Here is a 24,256-nt window from a genome sequence, read left to right as displayed (position 1 = left end):
AGTAGTAGTAGTAGTAATAGTAGTAGTAGTAGTAATAGTAGTAGTAGTAGTAGTAGTAGTAGTGGTAGTAGTAGTAGTAGTACTAGTAGTAGTAGTAATAGTAGTAATAGTAGTAGTACTCAAAGTACTAATACTAGTAGTAGCATCATAAATAGCTGTGGTACAAAAAGATTTAGAAAGGAACAAAAAAAAGAAAAAAAAAATTCTATTTCAAATGGAGATTCTATGAATTATCAAGAAAAGAAGGAAAAAAATAAAACAGACAGTAGGAAGAAAAGAAATAGATTTAAACATGAAAAGAAATCCAAGCATAAAAAATCTTATGAGAATGATATGAAAGAAAGTAAACATAAAGAATTTAATAATCATAGAAAAAGAGAGCTTGTAAAATTTATTGGAAAAGAAACTAATGAAAATCAAAATAGAAAAAAAATAAAACGATATTAAAATATCTTTTCATATTAAAAATATATACTAATATAAATTCTGAATTGAATATAATTAATAAACATATATGAATTATTAAACATAATAAATGATATAAATCATAAAGAACAAAACGGGTAAAATATAATGTATATATACATAAAAAAATCATGTAAACAATGATAATTTTCACATGATTTTCAAAAAATTATATAAAATTACATGTAATAATATCTTATATTTATTTTTATGTTTCATATCGAGGATAACGAATTTCTCGGATTATAATAACTGTTTTCTTAGCAATTTACTCCATCAACACAATAATTAAAAAATAAAATTTTAATGATATTTGAAATCATAAAAATCTAGAAAAAGAAACGATATTGAATCTAAAAAAAAACGATATTATGATAAAATTTCAGTAGTTTTTAGTATAAAAATTAAATCAGTTACATCAAAAATTAAAAGGGAATTATAGCTACTAATTCGTTGTCCATATCTTATCTGAACAAAATTTGAGATTCATTTGAGAAAGTTCAAAATTTAATATTGAAAATTTATCCTTGTATTTTAAATATTTCATATATCATATTATAATTATAAAATTTCAAAAAATTTTCTAAGATTTAATTTTTTTTTTAGTTTTTCTAGTTGATAACTTGTTTGACTTGAAACAATTTATATAACTGACTTGTATATCTTTCATAATATTATGCAATAGAAAGTACAATAAATGATAAATATATATAAATATTATATAAATTAAATATTTATATAAATTTATCTAAATATTTAATGAATTTCAAATATATATGATGAAAGTTAAATTTTTGTTAATATTCTATATGGAATAAGATTATCTAAAGAAATTTTTTATACAAATATTATTTTAAACTTGTTATTATTTCATCTATAAGTAGCTATATTCGATCTTTTATTATCAATATATAACATTAATATTATTAAGTATTTACAGAATTTCGGTTTTGAAAAACATTTTCAAAAATCTGTAACTGCTTAATAAATACATATTATATAAACAGGACTTCTGTTAAAACATTATATATACAAGAATGAATTTTAAAACATTATCTATATGAATTTGTAATAATATTATGTACTAATATTTATGTAAAATTAATTGCTAAGTTTTTCGATATGTCTTTCTAATTACAGATACCAAAACAATGTAATAATTTCTAAATTAAATTTAATAATATATATCATTGGATATATATATGAATATTTGAAAATGCTTCATTTACTTCTTTATATAGTAAATTTGTTATGGAAATATATGAAACCATTAGAATAATCTTTTAAAGTTTAAAGAAGGAAGAGAGCATTTTCATATCTTTGTATATTTATCTTACAAGATATTAATTTCTCACTCTCAACATTTTACTTTTATAACATATTAACTATTAACAAGAATTTTACATACATATTGCTACACATACGTGTATAGGTGAGCATGTATAAGTTTTTCTATGGAAAATTTAATACTATCCAGCTATTAGCTGTGAACACTTGGGCAGTTAAAATTTTTGTTGTATAATTGTCATTTTCACAACGATTACATGTAAAAAATAAAATTGAATTAATAGTAAATAAAAAACAATGACTTATTATTATCTATAAAAATATTATAGATATAACTTAAGCATATTATTATATTATATATAGTGAAAGACATAAATAAAATATCAGTGAAAGACATAAATTTGTTCATGTGTAAAAACATATACATATTTTAATGAACGAATACAAATTTGAGGAAACATATAAGATGAAACATATAAATCTTAATCAAAAAATTTAAATATATTAATTAATTCCGTTTTTAAAATATACTTTTAAAATTTTAATCTTAAAAACAAGATATTATATAGCATGAATTCTAATTTTTTCTTATTGTGAAATATTATTTGATTCACCGAGCCATATTTACATAAATATATTTGTAATTCTTCTCTGATATTATATGACAAAGCTAATATAATTTTATATACTGCTGTTTCTTTTTTTTTTTAAGCTTCTCCCTCTCTTTCATAACATATTTTAATAATAATATTATTTAAACAAATTAATTTTTTTTAATAGCAAAACAAAAAAACTTTAAATTTAATTATATTCAATGTTCTATCTTAATCAGCATAATCTATATAAATTAAATATATTTATCATTTGAGAAACTTGAATGATTTTGGAATGTATATTTTTTCAAATATTTCTTTTGAATTTATTTAATTTATTGAACAGTATATGATTTACATATTTTTACGAGCAATTTATTTCAAAGAAATTATAGATTCTTTTTCTTTTTATTTTTTTTAGAATCTCTTAATATATATATACTGAATGAATTTTTTAATTTCATCTTATATGCTAACAATAAACTTGTATATGTATATAGAAGGTGTTATATTAACATATTTGTGGAATATCTTTGAAAAGTAAGTTTTAGAAACAAAAACAAACACAAAAATAGATATACAAAAATGTTGGCTTATTTATTAAGTTATAATTATAATAATTTAAGTTTGCATTAGATGAAGTGAGACGGGAAAAGGATACAATATTTCTACAACTGCTTCACTCTACATTTCGTTATATTTAATACAAATTTAAATTATTTATAATAATTAATCATTCTACTGTTTATGATAAATAAATTATAAAATTTTGAAATTTTATTATTATATCAATTTTTGTATTTGTTTTGGTTAAAATTGATCCTCAAAAGATATTCTACAATACTAACATCTTATATATACACACACACACACATATATATATATATATATATGTATATAAATTAGTCGATGAGATATGTCATCAAAAATACTTTTCAGATTTTTAATGATATAGAATTTTTTTTTAAAGAAATTGTACTTATCGAAATCTGCACATATTTACACAACAAAAGCGCATATAATATTACTTTTTTACATTGCAAATAATTATCAGTCATATTAGAGCAATTACAGGCCTACATATGATTTGTAGAGTAGCACCGCTGCTCTATAAGCGTAACTTCTTTTAAAGTTTAGAATTGTTTATGTCTAAATTCAAACCGCATTAAATTCGATAATTAAATAGTTAAACTATTTTCGTCGGAACGAAGAACAAATATTATGGGACATAATTTTACAAATTTTTTGCTGAATCTAAAATGGAAGATCCAACATTTTCTTCTATTCGTTATAAATGATTCTATTATTAATTTGATTATTTAAATTTATTATGCTATATTTAAAAATTAAAAAGCGGACCTATATCCGCCATTTCGGTATCTTCCATATTATTTGAGCCTACAACGTGATGCCTAGAAATTAAAAAATAATTTTTCAAGTATAGAAGCACATATTTTTGATAATTAATAATTATGATTGAATTTATGTATAAAATACTTGTGCTTTTCGAAATAATAAATGAAATATTAAATTTAAAAATACCTATGTTGGTGAAAATGAGATGTTGTACGAATGTGGCCATCAGGTGATCTTGATGACAAACTGTGAAGACTTCCTGTACTTAAGAAACCTTTGCGTGGACTTCTAGCATTTACGATCCTTGGTTGCGCACACATTTCCTCCAAAACACTAGGTGCTACATATGTAAAACCCTACAAATATTTTGTTATATTATTTTAATATTGAATCAAATAATAATTATTACATTAATTTTAATAATTTTATTTTAAAAATTAATTCGAATATATTTTTATTATCTATTTGTAACTTACTTGAAAAATCATATTAGCAGATTCACTTAAAGTACTTTCAACTGGTGAATCAACTGGTACAGTTGCTGTGAATTGTTCATCAAATTGCGATGTATCATCGGCACTTTTCTATAAATATTAAAAAATTTATGTATTTATTATCGCAATGCGTTTTAGTTAAATTAATACTTACTAATGATGGTTTAAAAGGAGGCTCTAATTTTCGCGATATTACATCTTGCCAATTAATATGTTCAAAAAAATTATGATTCATAATCTGTTCAGCATCTTCGGGTCCAGATCCCAATCTTTGTGATACTTGTCTCTGTAATTAATATGTAAAACACACATATTAAGTATTATCAAATATACAATAATTATTATATTTAATATAAAATAATTATGCAATAACTAAACAAAATTATTATTTTATAAAAAGAAAATGAAAAGATACTTTTAATAATTTTCGTATTAAGTCTCTTGCATCTGGTGTTAAATATAACGGAAGATTTAACTTTCCGCGTAAAATCTTCTCGATTGTTTTTCTTCTATCATCTCCTGTAAATGGTGGCTATAGGAATAGTATATGTATGTATAATCATGTTATTTGATTTAATTTTATATTTTAAAAATATTTTGCAGTATTTATTTTACATACCATTCCAGTAAGCATATCAAACATTAGAGCACCTAAACTCCACCAATCAACTGCTTTCCCATGTCCACTTCTTGTTAAAATTTCTGGTGCCCTAAATGATAATAATAGTTATAATATATACATTTTTAGCCAAATTATTTAAGTTCATAATTTATTTTTAATTAATTTAACAATAAGATTTTTATTAATATAATAAGAATATTTTACTTACATATACTCTATGGTTCCACAAAATGTATGTGTTACTGTACCTTCTTCTATATGTTCTTTACAAAGACCAAAATCTGTTAATTTAACATGACCTTCGCCATCTAATAAAATATTTTCTGGCTTTAAATCCCTATAAAAATAATCAATCCAGTTATATGCTATAATAAAATTATAAATAATATTAATGATTAAAAATACCTGTATATAATACCCTGATTATGAAGATGTTGCAATGCGAGTATAATCTCAGATAAATAAAAACTATAAATATAAAATACAAAGATATAATAATTTAGTTATACTTAAATTATTAATATATATAAAATTTATATAAAATATAATATAATATAAATAAATTATCATTTATCATCATTTAAATTAATAAAATAAATTGACAAATTAATTTACCAAGCAGTATCTTCTAAGAAAATGCCTTCTCTATCTAAATATGTGAAGAGTTCTCCTCCACATAGATATTCCAAAATTAAATATAATTTACCACCAGTTTGAAATGCATACATTAAATTTACAATAAATGGATGCTGAAAAAAAAAGATAAATAAGGATTTTATAAATAGCTAAATAAATAAATAAATATCTTATAAAGAAATTTATTTACTTTTACTGCTTCTAAAATATTCCTTTCTGCTTTTGTATGAGCTGTGTCCTTTTGATTTCTTATGATAGATGCTTTACGTAATACCTATGCAAATAAAAAAACTATAAAGCTTTTTACATACATATATAAATAGAAATATTTACCTTCATTGCAAAAATACTGCCTTTATCTTTTCCAGTTACTTTTTTTACTTGAAAAACTTTTCCATATCCACCTTCTCCAAGGATTTTACATAATTCAAAATCTTGCGGACCAGTTTTCTCTTGTCCTGCATTGACATTTTGTTCTGATAACTGTACTCTTTCTAAATTATCAGATCTATAAAAAATAAAATTTTTTAGTTTTCCTTTAAAAAAAAGATAAAAAGACAATAATCAAACACACATATATATATAAATATATAAATATGTAAATATGTAACAATTAAATATTTTTATTATTATTAATATTTATATTTATTTATATATATTATATATATAATTATAATATAATAATATATTTTTAACAATATTCAATAGATAATATTATGCATTTTGAAAAATTTATTCTACTTACTCTAATATTGTATTTATATTTGTAGTACGATTATATTCTTCCTAAAAAAAAATGAAACATATTATAAACCTGTTACAATAATTTAAAATTAATAAAATTTAACAAAACACAAACTTCTCTATTTTCAACGATATCATCATCCGACTCGTCTTGATTTATAGAGTCTCCGTCATGTAATTCTATGTCAAATACTCCAGCCATTCTTCTTACAACGTAATCACATTTAAAAGTTTTTTTCGTCAATAACTTTAATTGATCTTAATATGTTCGAATAACATAGATATCTACGTATGTGCGTAAATGCGGTAGTATATTATACTTCCCTTTATTTGCGTGTTCCACACTGATTTTGTGATAGATTAAATTACCTATAAACGTAAATTACAAAATCTATATAAAAGTATGTGTAATATTACGAAGATTATTTACTATTTTGTTCCTTTTTTCACTTTCTTATCTTATGACAAAATAATTAAAAAGGAATATCAGAAATTTTGAAAAAGAAACATGAAACGATTCAAGTACTCCAGACACAAACTATGTTCCAACGTGAATGCCAACTCTAATCTAGCATAAAATATATAATAAATATATAGAAACATTTAAAAGTTTTATTCTATTTGAAAATAGAAACAAGAAATACACATTTCTTATTAATTTGATAAATGTGAAATAAGTTGACTCTACTTTGTATAAAGTTACAAATAGTTTTCTTAATGATAAACTATATTCTAATATAATCTTTATAAATCAGTCTTCAATCCAATTTAAAATTCTAAAATTTTATTAAGATCAAATTAGAAAAAAGAAGTATTAAGATCAAATAAAAAATTTATATTTAATTTATATCTTGCAATAAATTTGCAAGATAAATTGTTTAGTTTTTAAATATACAATTATAAATATATATAAAATATATTACAATGTTTTAATATATTTTAAAATGCATAAAAAATGGAAAAGAAAATGATTACGCCATCTACGATATGATCAAAATTAGAGAATACAAAAACATTGAATTATTCTCTCTTGGATATTAAATTATGGTTAGGTTGCAGAGAGGAGCATCTAAATACTTACATAATTTAGAGCAACAATAGCGTCACTTTTACACATATACTTGACATGCTTGATATCATATAAAAAATAACGTAAGTTTACAATTTATAGATATTTCAAATAAAATTTTATTAAATTTTATGTAATTATATCAAATAGAAAAGAAAAAAATAATTAAAATTTTAATTATTTAATGTTTTGTACAATATAATGATATCTATTTACGATATTATATTGAGTTGATTACAATCAATCTTTGTATGCATTTGCTATTTGCTATTATTCATATTATATGACTGAAATATTTCACATTTTTGTCGATTATTCAAACTAATTAATTATTTAAACTAATTAACAATTGTAAGTAAATTGAAATAATAAAGACATACTTGTTTCAATGAAACATGTAAAATTTTATAAAATATAATATTGTAAAATTTTAACGAAACTATCAACAATTATAACAATATCTATAAATATAATGTAAATTCATATAGTTATACTTTAGTTATGATATATTATTAAAAATATTTTTTTTAATATATCCATCAATAGAAACATTCATTTAAATAATTTATAGTTTATAGGTTATGTGATACATTATTGAAATATATATTTGATAATAGAAATGTTTATTTAAGTAATATTTTATATGAATATTTATATGAATATATATTTATTAAATTAAAATAAAAAAGATAAGAAAAGTATAAATTTAATTAATCGATGAATACTTTTATTTAAATTCATAATTATATATATATATATATATATATATTTAAATAATCCTTCATTATTTTAATATATGCATAATATTTTATATTAAATTTATATAAAAGTTATAAATATTAAAATATGATATAATGTTTTATTATAGTTTTATTCTACTTATTTAATTTGAAAAAATGTCAATTCCACCATATTTATTGGGTCCTAATCCTTGGGCCACTATGATGGCTCAACAACAAGCTCATGCTCAGTTAGCTGCAGCTCAAGCTCATGCTCAAGCTGCCGCACATGCACAAGCTGCACATCATGCTCATATGCAAGCAATAGCAGGACCACCATTACCACAAATGCCTAAACAACCAGAAGTTTTATCAGAAGATAAACTTCAAGAAAAAGGTATTTAAAAAATTAATATTTTCTAAACTTTTGAAAGGAAGATTAAATATAAGTTAATATGATGATTGTGTAATAAAAATTTGAAATTGTTATTAATTTAAAGATTTTTTAGTTATGATAGAGTTTTTTAGTTAAAATTTAAAGATTTATATATACATTATATATATATAATATCATTATATATATATTAATGTATATAATTGTATGTATGTATAAAATTTATTATTATTTATATTAATATTATTTGAAATATTTATATAATTTTAGCTCAAAAATGGCAACAGCTTCAGTCAAAAAGATTTGCCGAAAAAAGGAAGTTTGGTTTTGTGGATGCTCAAAAAGAAGATATGCCTCCTGAACATATAAGAAAAATTATTAGAGATCATGGAGACATGAGTAGTCGCAAATATAGACATGACAAACGAGTTTATTTGGGGTTAGTAAATATGTGTATCAAAAATTAAATATTATTAGTATATTAATGTATAAATATAATGTGTAGTAATATTTAATAAATAATATTAATAAATAATATTAATAAATTAATATTAATGTTTTTATAAAAAAATAATTTCTTGATTTTATTTTAGAGCATTAAAATATATGCCTCATGCAGTTATGAAACTTCTAGAAAATATGCCAATGCCCTGGGAACAAATTCGAGATGTAAAGGTTCTTTATCATATTACAGGTGCAATTACATTTGTAAATGAAATTCCTTGGGTTATAGAACCTGTATATATTGCACAATGGGGGTAAGTTATAAAAGAATAAAATTTTATTTATTCCATTATTTAATAATAATAAATAAATATATTCATAAATATATTCTGAAGTCATAATATATTCAAAAAAGAATCATAATATGATTTTAAAAATACTTTGTATATAATATATATAATATCTACATTTCATTTGTTTATTTTTTTTTATTATTATTTTTTATTATATAGTACAATGTGGATTATGATGCGAAGAGAGAAACGGGATCGTAGACATTTTAAAAGAATGAGATTTCCACCATTTGATGATGAAGAACCTCCATTGGATTATGCGGATAATGTTTTGGATGTAGAACCCTTGGAAGCTATTCAAATTGAATTGGATTCAGAAGAAGATGAATCCGTTGCATCATGGTTTTATGAACATAAACCACTTGTTGGTACAAAGTAAATATTGATTGAATTTTAAGAATTAAGAATATTTTTTATTTCATTTATTTATATTAATCATTTAAAATGATAAAATTTGAAAATATATATATTTTTTATATTATGATGAATCGCGTAGGGGTCCTGAAATCAACTAATATGTGAGTTGATGGCTATAGTAATTTGACAGTCTTATTCGAGATGAGTACTACAAGTTACTATTAGCTAGATAAAACGCTATACTGAATTGATAATTTATATTTTATAATGTTAACATTATTTACCAAAATTATATAAATTAATTATTAATGATATTACAGGCATGTAAATGGATCTACTTATCGAAGGTGGAATTTGACTTTACCACAGATGGCGACTTTATATCGTTTGGCTAATCAATTATTAACGGATTTAGTTGATCAAAATTTCTTTTATCTTTTTGATCCAAAATCATTTTTTACTGCAAAAGCATTAAATATGGCTATACCGGGTGGTCCAAAATTTGAACCATTAGTGAAGGATTCAAATGCAGCCGATGAAGATTGGAATGAATTTAACGATATCAATAAAATTATTATTAGACAGCCTATAAGAACAGAATATCGTATTGCATTTCCTTACTTATATAATAATATGCCACATTTTGTGCATTTATCTTGGTGAGTAATATAAAATTGTTCAATAAAATAAATATTCCCACACGAGTTTTAAGATTCATTTATTGTTAGCTTATTAAAGTCTTACTAGCAGTGTGGTAAAGTAATAAAGGGTGATTGTTATTCGTATCCTTTGTACAGTATAAAAGGCAACTGCTGAAATCACCTACAATATTTAATGAATGCTTATGTATAATTTTTTAATATAATTTAGAATGAAATTAATAGAATTACAATAATGAAATTTTTAAATTATATTTACAGGTACCATGCTCCAAATGTTGTCTATATAAAAACCGAAGATCCTGATTTACCTGCGTTTTATTTTGATCCTTTAATTAATCCTATTTCTCATAGAAATTCACTAAAGGTATGTATTTAAATATATTGAATTAGAATAATTGATATAAGCTATTATACTTTTAAAATGCATAAATTTTATATATTTTTTAGACAGTGGAACCACAAATTGAGGATGATGAGGATTTTGTGCTTCCTGAAGAAGTACAACCTTTTCTTCAAGAAACGCCGTTATATACTGATAATACAGCGAATGGAATAGCTTTATTATGGGCACCAAGACCATTTAATACTCGTTCCGGCAGAACAAGACGAGCCATTGATATTCCTTTAGTGAAATCTTGGTATAGAGAACATTGTCCACCAGGACAACCCGTTAAAGTTCGAGTTAGTTATCAAAAACTATTGAAATACTTTGTGTTGAATGCATTAAAACACAGACATCCTAAACCACAAAAGAAACGTTACTTGTTTCGATCTTTCAAGTCAACTAAATTTTTTCAAACTACTACAATAGATTGGGTTGAAGCTGGTCTACAAGTCTGTAGACAGGGATATAATATGTTGAATTTACTCATTCATAGAAAAAATTTAAATTATCTTCATTTGGATTATAATTTTAATTTGAAACCGGTTAAAACTCTCACGACGAAAGAAAGAAAGAAATCTAGATTTGGAAATGGTAGGTGCTAAAAAAATATATACTATATTCATTTTATTAGTAATGGTATAAAATTATTAAGAAAATTTTATTTTTTCAGCTTTTCATTTATGTCGTGAGATTCTACGTTTAACGAAATTGATCATAGATTCTCATGTACAATATCGTTTGAATAATGTTGATGCATTTCAACTTGCCGATGGATTGCAATATATTTTTGCGCATGTTGGTCAATTAACTGGAATGTATCGATATAAATATAAGTTAATGCGACAAATTAGAATGTGTAAAGATTTAAAACATTTAATTTATTATCGTTTTAATACGGTAAGAATACACGGTTGTTATTAATATTATTTAATATTATTACTATCATTATATTACATTACTATCATCATATGTTATTAATATCATTTAAATATTATAATAAATTATTATGTTAATTATAAATATTATAATTATTTTTATGATGGATATATAAATGGATAGGGCCCTGTTGGAAAAGGTCCTGGTTGTGGATTTTGGGCACCAGGCTGGAGAGTATGGCTTTTTTTTATGAGAGGAATTACACCATTATTAGAAAGATGGTTAGGAAATTTGTTATCCAGGCAATTCGAAGGTCGTCATTCAAAAGGAGTTGCAAAAACTGTAACAAAACAAAGAGTAGAATCGCATTTCGATCTTGAATTAAGAGCATCAGTAATGCACGATATTGTAGATATGATGCCAGAAGGAATTAAACAGAATAAAGCTCGTACAATACTTCAACATCTTAGTGAAGCATGGAGGTGTTGGAAGGCTAATATTCCGTGGAAGGTTTATTTATTATAATTTAATTTTTAATTTTTTTACTTATTAATAATATAAATTTTCCGTTTGTATTAGTTTTTTGACCAACACTTTCTCTAGGTTCCTGGATTACCAATACCTATCGAAAATATGATTCTTCGTTATGTTAAAATGAAAGCAGATTGGTGGACCAATACTGCACATTATAATCGAGAACGTATTAGACGTGGAGCAACTGTAGATAAAACTGTGTGCAAAAAAAATTTGGGTCGTCTTACGCGACTCTATCTTAAAGCCGAGCAAGAACGACAACATAATTATTTGAAGGTACAATGAAAATAAATTAAAAATAAATAATTTTTAAAATCAACAATCATTAATTTTTTAACTTTTGATATCTTTGCATACAGGATGGTCCTTATATTTCTCCTGAAGAAGCAGTAGCTATATATACTACTACTGTACATTGGTTAGAATCAAGAAGATTTGCTCCTATACCTTTTCCACCATTGTCTTATAAACATGATACTAAACTTTTAATATTAGCTTTGGAACGCTTAAAAGAAGCATATAGTGTTAAGTCAAGATTGAATCAAAGTCAACGCGAAGAACTTGGTTTAATAGAACAAGCATATGATAATCCACACGAAGCGTTGTCTAGAATTAAACGTCATCTTCTAACACAAAGAGCGTTCAAAGAGGTTCAAAGAGCCCTTCTACAATTTTTACACTGTTTATTTTTATGATATTTTCATATATTTTTTTTATAGGTGGGAATTGAATTTATGGATCTTTATAGTCATCTGATTCCTGTATACGATGTCGAGCCTCTTGAAAAAATTACAGATGCTTATTTGGATCAATATTTATGGTATGAAGCAGATAAACGAAGATTGTTCCCACCATGGGTTAAACCTTCAGATACAGAACCACCCCCTTTATTGGTATATAAATGGTGTCAAGGTATTAATAATCTACAAGATGTTTGGGATGTTAGCGAAGGGGAATGTAATGTGTTATTGGAATCAAAGTTTGAAAAATTATATGAAAAAATCGATTTGACATTATTAAACAGGCTTCTTCGATTAATTGTTGATCATAATATAGCCGATTATATGACTGCAAAGAATAATGTTGTTATAAATTATAAGGTATGTTGCTTATTTTGTTAATTTGCATGTATCAATTGTTTTGTATTAAATAAATAATAAAAAATATAAGATATATGATTATTTAGGACATGAATCATACAAACAGTTATGGGATAATTAGAGGTCTGCAATTTGCATCATTTATAGCACAATATTATGGTCTAGTATTAGATTTGCTGGTTCTTGGATTGCAAAGAGCCAGTGAAATGGCTGGTCCTCCTCAAATGCCAAATGATTTTTTGACTTTCCAAGATGTAGCATCAGAAACAGCACATCCTATTAGATTATATTGCAGATACGTTGATAGAATACATTTGTTTTTAAGGTAAAATTAAAAATTTATAATTTTTTTAAAAGATTATATTGTTCATACATATATACATATATACTTTGCATTTTAATTAAATTATTGAGTTATAAATTGATATTTATAAATTTCTAATTTATATTAATTAATAATTTTCTATTTTATATTAACAGATTTTCTGCTGATGAAGCGAGAGATCTAATTCAAAGATATTTGACAGAACATCCAGATCCTAATAATGAAAATATTGTTGGTTACAATAATAAAAAATGTTGGCCTCGAGATGCACGAATGCGTCTTATGAAACATGATGTTAATTTGTAAGTAAATAATAGTTATAGTAATAATCATTAGTTCTTCTTTGTTATTATTTTTATTTAATTATTTTATAAACTTTAAAATTTTCTTTTTTTTATCTTACAGAGGTCGTGCTGTATTTTGGGATATTAAAAATCGGTTACCTCGTTCTACAACTACGATACAGTGGGAAAATAGTTTTGTTAGTGTATATAGTAAAGATAATCCCAATTTGTTATTCAATATGAGTGGATTCGAATGCAGAATTTTGCCAAAATGTAGAACTACTCATGAAGAATTTACACATAGAGATGGTGTGTGGAATTTACAAAATGAAATTACGAAAGAAAGAACTGCTCAGTGTTTCTTGAGAGTTGATGATGAAAGTCTACAACGATTTCATAATAGAGTTAGACAAATTCTTATGGCTTCTGGATCTACAACTTTCACAAAAATTGTTAATAAATGGAATACAGCTTTAATTGGACTTATGACTTATTTTCGTGAAGCTGTAGTGAATACACAAGAACTCTTAGATTTGTTAGTAAAATGCGAAAATAAAATTCAAACACGTATTAAAATTGGTCTTAATTCAAAAATGCCTTCGCGATTTCCACCAGTAGTATTTTACACACCGAAAGAATTAGGTGGACTTGGAATGCTATCAATGGGACATGTACTTATACCTCAGGTAGGCTAAAAAATTAAAAACTATTTTCAGAAATATTACTATAATATCTCAATATTTAAAAAAAAAAAAAAATACAAATATAATTGCAAAAAATGTTACAGTCAGATTTAAGATGGTCAAAGCAAACTGATGTTGGTATTACTCATTTTCGTTCGGGCATGAGTCACGATGAAGATCAGTTAATTCCAAACTTATATCGATATATTCAACCTTGGGAATCAGAGTTCATAGATTCTCAACGAGTATGGGCAGAATATGCATTAAAACGACAAGAAGCTAATGCTCAAAATCGTAGGCTTACTTTGGAAGATCTTGAAGATAGTTGGGATCGTGGTATTCCTAGAATAAATACTTTATTCCAGAAAGATAGACACACCCTTGCCTATGACAAAGGTTGGAGAATACGTACAGAATTTAAACAATATCAGGTATTATCTTATTGCATTTTATTATTGAATTTATTTTCATTTATATTTTATATAAGAAGTATTATTTTTTATTTATGTGATTTTAGGTATTGAAACAAAATCCATTTTGGTGGACTCATCAACGTCATGATGGTAAATTGTGGAATTTAAATAATTATCGAACAGATATGATACAAGCCCTCGGTGGTGTAGAAGGTATTTTAGAACATACTCTTTTTAAAGGAACATACTTTCCAACCTGGGAAGGTCTTTTCTGGTAATTCTTTTTTGATTTTTTTCCAATTCCATTTTTAGATTTTTTAAATTTAAATAAAATTTAATCATAAAATTTATTAATGTAAGAATCAAAATGCTGATCTATCGTTTATTATTTTTTTTATACAGGGAGAAAGCATCTGGATTTGAAGAATCTATGAAATATAAGAAATTAACTAATGCACAAAGATCTGGCTTAAATCAAATTCCAAATCGTCGATTCACTCTATGGTGGTCACCAACTATTAATAGAGCAAATGTTTATGTTGGTTTTCAGGTAATATTTATATATTAATTTATTATAATTATTAAAAAATATATATTTTTGATGTCAATGATTTCTGATGAAATGAAATTTTTATTTACTATATATAAATTTTATTTATTGTCTATTTTTTGTTAGGTTCAATTGGATTTAACAGGAATATTCATGCATGGTAAAATTCCAACATTAAAGATTTCATTAATTCAAATATTTCGTGCACACTTGTGGCAAAAAGTACATGAATCGATTGTGATGGATCTTTGTCAAGTTTTTGATCAAGAATTAGATGCTCTAGAAATCGAGACTGTTCAAAAAGAGACCATTCATCCTAGAAAATCATACAAGATGAACTCTTCTTGTGCTGATATTTTGCTTTTCTCTGCATATAAGTGGAACGTATCTAGACCATCGTTACTTGCCGATTCAAAGTAATTATTTCTTTTTCTTTTATTTTCATTTATATATTTATAGAGAATATATTTTGTTATTAATATTATTATTATGTTATTAATATATTATTATTATGTCATTTTTTGAACAGAGATCTTATGGATAATACAACTACACAAAAATATTGGATAGACGTGCAACTTAGATGGGGAGATTATGATTCTCATGATATCGAACGATATGCTAGAGCTAAATTCTTAGATTATACAACAGATAATATGTCTATTTATCCATCACCAACAGGATTATTAATAGCTATAGATTTAGCTTATAATTTACATAGGTATATGTTTTAATATTTAAATATTTTTATTCAATTTAATTGCAATTTTAAAATTATATTGGAATTAAAAATTAAATTATCAAGATGTAATCCTTGATATACTGTTCGATTATATCAAATATTTATTTCCTCTGATTTAAAAATAAAAATGAAATTTTCTTTATCTCAATATATTGAATGTTAAACAAGATATATATTTAAATATGTCAGATCAAAAACGCAAAAGATGATTTTTTTGATCGGTATATATAAAAATAATCATTAGCAGATAATGTAAAAATATTTCATGATTTATTTATTTGCATTTTTGTTTATAGTGCTTATGGTAACTGGTTCCCGGGGTGTAAGCCTCTTATACAACAAGCAATGGCAAAAATAATGAAAGCTAATCCTGCTTTATATGTATTACGAGAACGCATTCGGAAAGCATTACAACTTTATTCATCAGAACCTACAGAACCATATCTATCTTCACAAAATTATGGAGAACTTTTTTCGAATCAAATTATTTGGTATTTTTTTTTCTTACATTTATTTTTATGAAGAATATATAATTGTTATATCGACCATTTTTTTTTATTTGATTTATTAGGTTTGTTGATGATACTAATGTATATCGTGTTACAATTCATAAAACATTTGAGGGTAATTTAACTACAAAACCTATAAATGGAGCAATCTTTATTTTCAATCCTCGGACTGGTCAATTGTTTTTAAAGATTATTCATACTTCCGTTTGGGCTGGTCAAAAACGTTTAGGTCAGGTAAGATATTACATTTATTACAATTATAAAAAACTAAATAATGAATATAATTGAAAAGTTTTTATTCTATAATTAATATTATATTATCATAGTTGGCAAAATGGAAAACTGCTGAAGAAGTAGCTGCTCTTATTCGATCTTTACCAGTCGAAGAACAACCGAAGCAAATTATAGTAACAAGAAAAGGAATGTTGGATCCTTTAGAAGTGCATTTACTAGATTTTCCTAATATTGTTATCAAGGGATCAGAACTTCAATTACCATTCCAAGCTTGTTTGAAAGTTGAAAAGTTTGGTGACTTGATATTAAAAGCAACAGAACCTCAAATGGTATTATTCAATTTATATGATGATTGGTTGAAAACTATTTCATCGTATACGGTAATAATTTATAATTTTTTTTATTAATTTTCTTTTTTTTTTAATATTTTAATTATATTTTTTTAAATATATTTATCTTTATTCTTTTTCTTATATATAGGCATTCTCACGTTTGATTCTAATTCTTCGTGCATTACATGTCAATACTGAAAGAACAAAAGTTGTTCTAAAACCTGATAAAACAACTATAACAGAACCACATCATATATGGCCTTCTTTGACAGATGATGAATGGATTAAAGTCGAAGTACAATTGAAAGATCTTATTTTGGCTGATTATGGTAAAAAAAACAAGTATGTATTTTTTAATATTTTTTTATTTATTTATATTTATATAAATATCCACCTAATATGAAATTGTTTATTATGAAATTGTATTATTCTTAGTGTGAATGTTGCATCATTGACTCAATCAGAAATTCGAGATATCATTTTGGGTATGGAAATTAGTGCACCCTCTGCACAACGTCAACAAATTGCTGAAATAGAAAAACAAACAAAAGAACAATCGCAGCTTACAGCAACAACTACAAGGACAGTAAACAAACATGGAGACGAAATTATCACGGCGACAACTTCCAATTATGAAACACAAACATTTAGTTCAAAAACTGAATGGCGAGTAAGAGCAATTTCTGCTACCAATTTGCATCTTCGAACTAATCATATATATGTATCATCCGATGACATTAAGGAAACTGGTTACACATATATTTTGCCAAAGAATGTTCTTAAAAAATTCGTCACCATTTCAGATTTACGAGCACAGGTATGCCTTTTATATACTTGATTTTATAAAAATAAATTTATTTTTCTTATTTTCACTAAAAAGAAATTAAATATATTATTATTATGTTGTTATTATTATTGTTATTTGTGTAGATAGCAGGGTATTTATATGGAATTAGTCCACCAGATAATCCACAAGTTAAAGAAATACGATGTATAGTTATGGCTCCACAATGGGGTACTCATCAAACAGTCCATTTACCTAACACACTTCCAAATCATCAATATCTTAAGGAAATGGAACCTCTCGGTTGGATTCATACTCAACCTAATGAGCTGCCACAATTATCGCCGCAGGTTTATATTATCAACATATATTGTTGAATACATATTTATTAATATATTTTTATTTATAATTATTATTTAATTTATTGTGTATTTTATATTATATTATTTTATATTAATTTATATTTGACTAGGATATATCTACTCATGCTCGAATAATGGCAGAAAATCCGATTTGGGATGGAGAAAAAACTATTGTTATTACTTGTAGTTTTACGCCAGGATCTTGTTCTCTTACGGCATACAAATTAACACCTAGGTTTGTATTTGATTTTTTTTTTTGATGAAATTTGTTATTTATCGTCATTATTAAACATTTATTTTTTTGTTATTATTAAATTTTGTATTTATTGTATTTATTGTAGCGGCTTTGAATGGGGAAAGCAAAATACCGATAAGGGAAATAATCCTAAAGGTTATTTACCGAGTCATTATGAAAAAGTACAAATGTTATTATCTGATCGTTTCCTTGGTTTCTTTATGGTCCCAAGTCAAGGATCTTGGAATTATAATTTTATGGGTAAGATTTGATTTTTGTTTCTTAGCTAAAACCGAAATAATATAATTATTATTTTTTTCCTGGCGGTTACAGGTGTGAGACATGATCCAAACATGAAATATGAATTGCAACTGGCAAATCCGAAAGAATTTTATCATGAAATTCACAGACCTGCCCATTTTTTGAATTTTTCCAGTTTAGAGGATGGAGAAGGAGTTGGAGCTGATAGAGAAGATGTATTCGCATAAACAAATGATAAAAAAAAGAATTAAATGAGAATAGAAACTCGATATTATCAATATCGTATTCATTCTCTCTATAACAATGATATTTATGTGTTTATATACAACTAAAATATAATAATTTTAAATAAATAATAAATAATTAGTACATTATAATAACAAAATTTTGGATCCCTAATATATAATGTTTAATGAATAGATTTATTTTAATATTACTTCAAATTTTAATTACTTTGTATTTCAATATCGTTTTAGAATAAAATATATATATAATATGTGTTTAATTAAATGTATATGTAAAAAAAATGTACAAAATTTTTGCATATTTGATTTGATAAAGATAAAGAATAATATACATTTTGATATAAATATTTTTGTCATTTTCTTATTTTATAAAATAAAATTTACAAACTTTGTAATAAAATAATGAATAAAATTATTATTATATTATATTAAAATTTAAATTATAAGAGAAAGAGAAATAACTATGATAAAATAGATTTAATTTATTTATACATTATTATTTTAATAATATATTGACATTAAACTTAATAATTTCTAAAAATCATTATTTTATCACAAAATAAAAATTAAATGTTTCAAATTTACATATAAACGATTATGTAGTAGCAAAAATGAATATTAGAAAGGCAGCATAACGATGACTAGAAATTCTTCAAGAAAATTCACACTCAATATTTGATCTTTAATTCATTATTAATCGATATTTTGATGAAGTGTCGAATATAAATTGAATATAGATTTGTCAAAAGCTAATATACTTCAATCAAAATTTTCTTTTTTTCATTTGTTATTTTTATAAAGTTGTATAAATGATATATAATAAATCACGATACAGAAATGATTAAAGCTAATTATTAATTATCGACGATTGTTTTGTCACAAAAAGATTCATTCGAATATGTGACGATCTTTTCCTGAAATGATGGAGCGGAAGTTGTCGATGTACAAGTACGACAACCACTACGAGTTGAATTTCTTGAAAAAACATTACTTCCATGGCAACCAAATCTTCTTAACAGTAGTCTTTTAACTTTATCTTTCCAAACGAAAATTATAAAAATAATTACACCTTGCAAAGTATTCGTAAAATCAGTAAGGTACCAAAGATATGTTGGTGTATTGTTACAAAGCCATGATATTATTTCCATTGACCAATTTATACCCATCACAATGAACAGTTTCAAATATAGATTAAACCTGGATAAAGCAAATTAAATTTCACATTTAATTAAATGAAAGATTAAAATAGTTTTATAATATATATATATACATATATGTATATAAATGTATGCATATATGAACAATTTTATATATCAGAAAAATAATAAAATAAAAATCAGAAAAATGAATTTGACTTAATAAATATTCCATGATACGTATTATATATGATAAATAATCAATTATGAAAATATATATATTTATATTACAAATTCATCTTATTACAAAAATTATGATGCATAACTTACATGGAATATATGGTATATTTTTTATCGATGAAAAATCTTTTTTTTTTCAATTTCCAAAGATTTCAACATTTTTTCAATTTTAAATATAATTTTATCTGGAGATATTTTTTTATAGAATAATAGAACATTAAAAAAATATAAATATATAATAATTATAAATATTTTAATTTAAAATTTTCTATTTCATACTACTATAAAATTATATTGAAAAAAATATGAAGTTATATTAAAAATATTATTGAAAAAATATTGAAATTTTGATTTTATCTCTTTAAATATTCCGTTAAAAAAAAATATATATATATATAGTATATAAATGCTAAGATCAATGATAAAGACGAAACATGCAATCACGAGATCCTCTTCAGACGGATGTATGTTTTGTTACGCGAGAGCGACCCGCTTTCGTCATTACAAAAACAAATCAAACCATGGGAAAATCCTTATTGTACAAGTTCTAAAAAAAGCTCTGAAAATATTTTTACCGTCATAAGTATGAAATAAGAGCAATAATGTAAAAGCATATTGATGTAAATAAATGGAAGAAAACGAAATCTTAGCATTTAATCAATTATTTTGTATATATTTTTGAATGATCGATATTTTATATATACTATGTGATAACAGTACAGTAGATATATAATTAAAAATATTATAAACAAAAAAAGAACGAACCATTGTTTATTGTCATCATGGCGTCTACTGTCCATACTTCTAAGATGTTGGGCCGTATCTTTTCCATGTTGCCGTATTTTTAATGCCGTAGAAATAAAAAGACATATATTACAAAGAACAGTGATACCCATAGGACCGTAAAAATATATTGCCTTTGCTTCATCTCCTATACAAACATTTATCAAAATTAAAAATATACTTATATACGATATTATGAAATTTTAATCAAATCTTGATTAATTTTAAAAATTCTTATTTGCCCAAGAAAACTCGTTATTCTAATTCGTGAAAACTTACTTGTGAACCAACAATTCATTTTTCCAAAGTCTGGTTTGATTAAATAATTTGGAATTTTAGGCAGAAAATCCATAATAGCGCAAATTCCGGTGAGAATCGCTGCGCAACCCCAAGCGTAAATCGAATATATTAAAAATTTTTTACGCTCTCTTTGTTTCACACTGCCATGTAAGGATCGAAAGCCTCTGAAAATAAGAAATTCTTTAGTAAATAAAATAGAATTAAAAAAAAAAAGTAGAAATGGAAAAATACATGAAAAATGAAACTTAAAAAGTAAAATAAAAAATAATTAGCATAAGATTTCGATTATTTTTTTTTTGTTAATCACAATATATAATATGTATATTATACTTCAAAATATAGTTCCATTGCATCAAATATTAAATAAACAAATGTTAAATATTAAACAAACTCATTTTATGTATTTATTATATATTTGATTAATAAATTTACATATTAATTAAATCTGTTCGAAAAAATTTAAAAGTGTTAAAATGATATTTTTTTTTATTAGAACATCACTTTTTTTTAAAAATATAGCGTGTAAACGAAAATATAAAGTGGGTCTCATAAAAGTTTGGGAAGCCCTGTTTTATACGATATGAGCTTGTGGTTTTAGATGACGTGTTCTATATTTCCTGCCGTTACATCTTATAAAAGTAAGATTTATAGTTTCAAACGATCAGTAAGAATCATTAATAAAAGTATATATATCGTTTGCACAAGAAGAAATAAAAATACGATTTCTTTTTTTATTTTTAAACAAAATATTAAGATTCTAAATTTAATTATTCTATTTATTCGTGCTTTATTTGAATATATAGTAATATTTTGAACTTATTCCTTGAAATATTCAATTTATGAACAAAAAAAAAATTAAGTTAAAGTGAAAACTAGAAAACGGAAAAGTACAATTTATAAAATTGAAGAAATGATGCGTAAACTTGAAAAGTATTTTATTAATAGAAATTACGAATAAATAATAGATATTCAAGAAAAGTCTATATACCATCCTCTAAATTAGATAAGAAGATTATTCCTAATTGATACTTATCTATACATAAATGTATATGTATGTTGTATAATTCAAGGATACTATAGTCACACCCTTAATTACATTCGTCACACCTATATACTTATATGCTTCACATATGTAATAAAAGAAATACTTGGTAATGACCGATAACTCGTTATTTTAATGATTACAAGTTATATACTATAAACGACATTAAAAAAAAACTTGACAATGAATTTGTAATGATCAAATAATTTAAAATTAAAAAAAAAAAAACGATTTAACACGATTGCTACATGCTATTCAGATAATTTTTTTGGCAGAAAAGAAAATTGAAATATCAAAATATCATTACTTGTGAACCAATGATTTAAAATTTTTCGAAGCATTTTTATATTATAATTAATCGATTAAACTTATTATTTCCAAATATCAACATTTATTTATCATGATTTTATTAATTTTTTTTATTTTTTTCAAAAATTATCGAAGCATGAAAACTATCGACATCAGTATGTATGTATAGTATCGAATGTATAGCGTAATATCGATGTGGCGTCGATATGGCGTCGGTATAGCGTCCGTGTGGCGTCGATGTGGCGTCGGCGTCAGAACCAAAAGACCGATTCTCAGTTTTCGAGTATTCGAGATTTGTTTAGAACATACGTCACGATTTGTTTGCTGTACACCTGGCGCTTTACAAATACATACATATATGTATATAAGTAGATCTCTCAAATACTTTTATAAGAATTCAATAAAGAAAGAAATATCATGTTACTTTTGATTTTTGAGACGCAATCGCTTTTCTACGCAATATTTGCATTTATCTTTTCATATAATAATTTCTATTAAATAAAAATACATATGTATGTTTTATATATATATATAATACATAAAAGTATGTTCCTGATAATTTATATTGTTATGATAATATATATTATTTCAATCATACTTAGATAAATGGACGACAGAAATAGACACGTTTATTCGATTAAAAATTTTAATCTCTTATTGAGAGAATTCCGAGAAAAATTATTTGTATATAGTGGAAGGCAAGATTGGATCGATTGAAAGGAATAAAAGACACATTATTGTCGTGAAGTTAAATAAACTTGTGATGTTAATAACATGTTGGATGTTCATGGAATGAAAGTACTTGAGAAAGAAGCCCTAAGTCTACTTCGTGGACCGATCGAACTTAATTTAAGAATGTTTACAAAGTATACACATGCCGTCATGAACCGGATATTAATTCACGCATGTCGCTATCAATTTCCCTTGATGATCGTAAACTATCGAATTGCTATAGCTGGAAAGATATTAAGAAGATAATTTCTGTACGTTCCATGATGCATATATCATCGATTATAATAAGCTTTTAATTCGAAAGCATTGTAAATACACTGTTAGTTCGAATTATATTTGAATTTAACACAACGGGATTAATTAAGAAATTAAATTAAAATGAAATGTAGAAAAAACAGTTATGAATTAAGATATACATAAATGATGGAATTAAATAGCAAACGAAAAAAATTAACTTACCCAAATGTCCACCAAATATCGAAGCACATAACGTTCAACCAGAAGAAACTAGCCAAAAAAGAAAAATGAATGATGAATGCTGAAACAGAATTCAATAAATGATCAATGATAATTTAAATATAGTAGTACATAAAAATTTCATATAATATAATATAAATATATAATATATAATATGTAATAATAATAAAATATAATATATAATAATA

At 24.2% G+C, this 24,256-nt stretch overlaps 4 protein-coding genes across 6 annotated transcripts in view; 2 read left to right on the top strand and 2 right to left on the bottom strand.

Annotated features, from left to right (window-relative positions):
• The window catches only part of LOC102670846 (corepressor interacting with RBPJ 1), a 2,033-nt gene extending 1,586 nt beyond the window's left edge, over nucleotides 1-447 (top strand). The window contains exon 7 of the mRNA XM_031510382.1: nucleotides 1-447. This exon is cut by the window's left edge and continues 3 nt beyond it. Coding sequence (XP_031366242.1) covers nucleotides 1-447 — 447 coding nt within the window.
• A 3,201-nt stretch (nucleotides 448-3,648) lies between these two features.
• On the bottom strand, nucleotides 3,649-7,295 carry LOC102676184 (ribosomal protein S6 kinase beta-1-like). Its single transcript, XM_006615439.2, has 14 exons — nucleotides 7,279-7,295; nucleotides 6,313-6,566; nucleotides 6,199-6,239; nucleotides 5,787-5,961; nucleotides 5,644-5,727; nucleotides 5,433-5,566; nucleotides 5,223-5,285; nucleotides 5,026-5,154; nucleotides 4,815-4,905; nucleotides 4,611-4,727; nucleotides 4,350-4,481; nucleotides 4,178-4,285; nucleotides 3,888-4,057; nucleotides 3,649-3,757 (listed from the first exon to the last, which is right to left on the bottom strand). Exons 2-14 carry the CDS (start codon nucleotides 6,397-6,399, stop codon nucleotides 3,685-3,687), a joined length of 1,404 nt encoding a protein of 467 aa, XP_006615502.1. The 5' UTR covers nucleotides 6,400-6,566; nucleotides 7,279-7,295; the 3' UTR covers nucleotides 3,649-3,684.
• On the top strand, nucleotides 7,183-19,394 carry LOC102676420 (pre-mRNA-processing-splicing factor 8). Of its 2 annotated transcripts, XM_006615441.2 has the most exons (30): nucleotides 7,183-7,349; nucleotides 8,135-8,382; nucleotides 8,650-8,818; nucleotides 8,973-9,137; nucleotides 9,336-9,551; nucleotides 9,854-10,192; nucleotides 10,454-10,559; nucleotides 10,643-11,171; nucleotides 11,251-11,477; nucleotides 11,640-11,966; nucleotides 12,060-12,266; nucleotides 12,350-12,640; nucleotides 12,710-13,090; nucleotides 13,177-13,415; nucleotides 13,571-13,717; nucleotides 13,821-14,385; nucleotides 14,487-14,813; nucleotides 14,900-15,069; nucleotides 15,198-15,345; nucleotides 15,472-15,761; nucleotides 15,875-16,066; nucleotides 16,384-16,578; nucleotides 16,659-16,830; nucleotides 16,923-17,210; nucleotides 17,311-17,504; nucleotides 17,598-17,979; nucleotides 18,093-18,296; nucleotides 18,419-18,543; nucleotides 18,650-18,804; nucleotides 18,877-19,031. In XM_006615441.2, the coding sequence occupies exons 2-30, from the start codon at nucleotides 8,163-8,165 to the stop codon at nucleotides 19,029-19,031; spliced, it is 7,125 nt and encodes a 2,374-aa protein (XP_006615504.1). In that variant the 5' UTR covers nucleotides 7,183-7,349; nucleotides 8,135-8,162. The 2 variants fall into 2 exon arrangements, with proteins under 2 accessions (XP_006615504.1, XP_031366255.1); XM_031510395.1 differs by lacking the exon at nucleotides 7,183-7,349 and having other exon boundaries at nucleotides 8,163-8,382; nucleotides 18,877-19,394.
• Nucleotides 19,395-19,818: 424 nt separating this feature from the next.
• The window catches only part of LOC102675690 (G-protein coupled receptor Mth2-like), an 11,661-nt gene continuing 7,223 nt past the window's right edge, over nucleotides 19,819-24,256 (bottom strand). For both annotated transcript variants that reach the window (XM_031510397.1, XM_006615435.2), the window contains exons 2-5: nucleotides 24,051-24,129; nucleotides 21,488-21,672; nucleotides 21,191-21,356; nucleotides 19,819-20,246 (exon numbers count right to left, since the gene is read on the bottom strand). In XM_031510397.1, the coding sequence (XP_031366257.1) occupies nucleotides 19,904-20,246; nucleotides 21,191-21,356; nucleotides 21,488-21,672; nucleotides 24,051-24,129 (773 nt within the window). In that variant the 3' untranslated portion in view covers nucleotides 19,819-19,903. The remainder of the gene's footprint in view (nucleotides 20,247-21,190; nucleotides 21,357-21,487; nucleotides 21,673-24,050; nucleotides 24,130-24,256) is intronic.

Source organism: Apis dorsata, unplaced genomic scaffold (assembly GCF_000469605.1).
Source record: "Apis dorsata unplaced genomic scaffold, Apis dorsata 1.3 scaffold_223, whole genome shotgun sequence".
In the NCBI taxonomy this organism is placed as follows: Eukaryota; Metazoa; Arthropoda; class Insecta; order Hymenoptera; family Apidae; genus Apis; species Apis dorsata.
The sequence above is the reverse complement of the archived record's forward strand: the minus strand, read 5'-3'. Positions and strand labels throughout refer to the sequence as shown.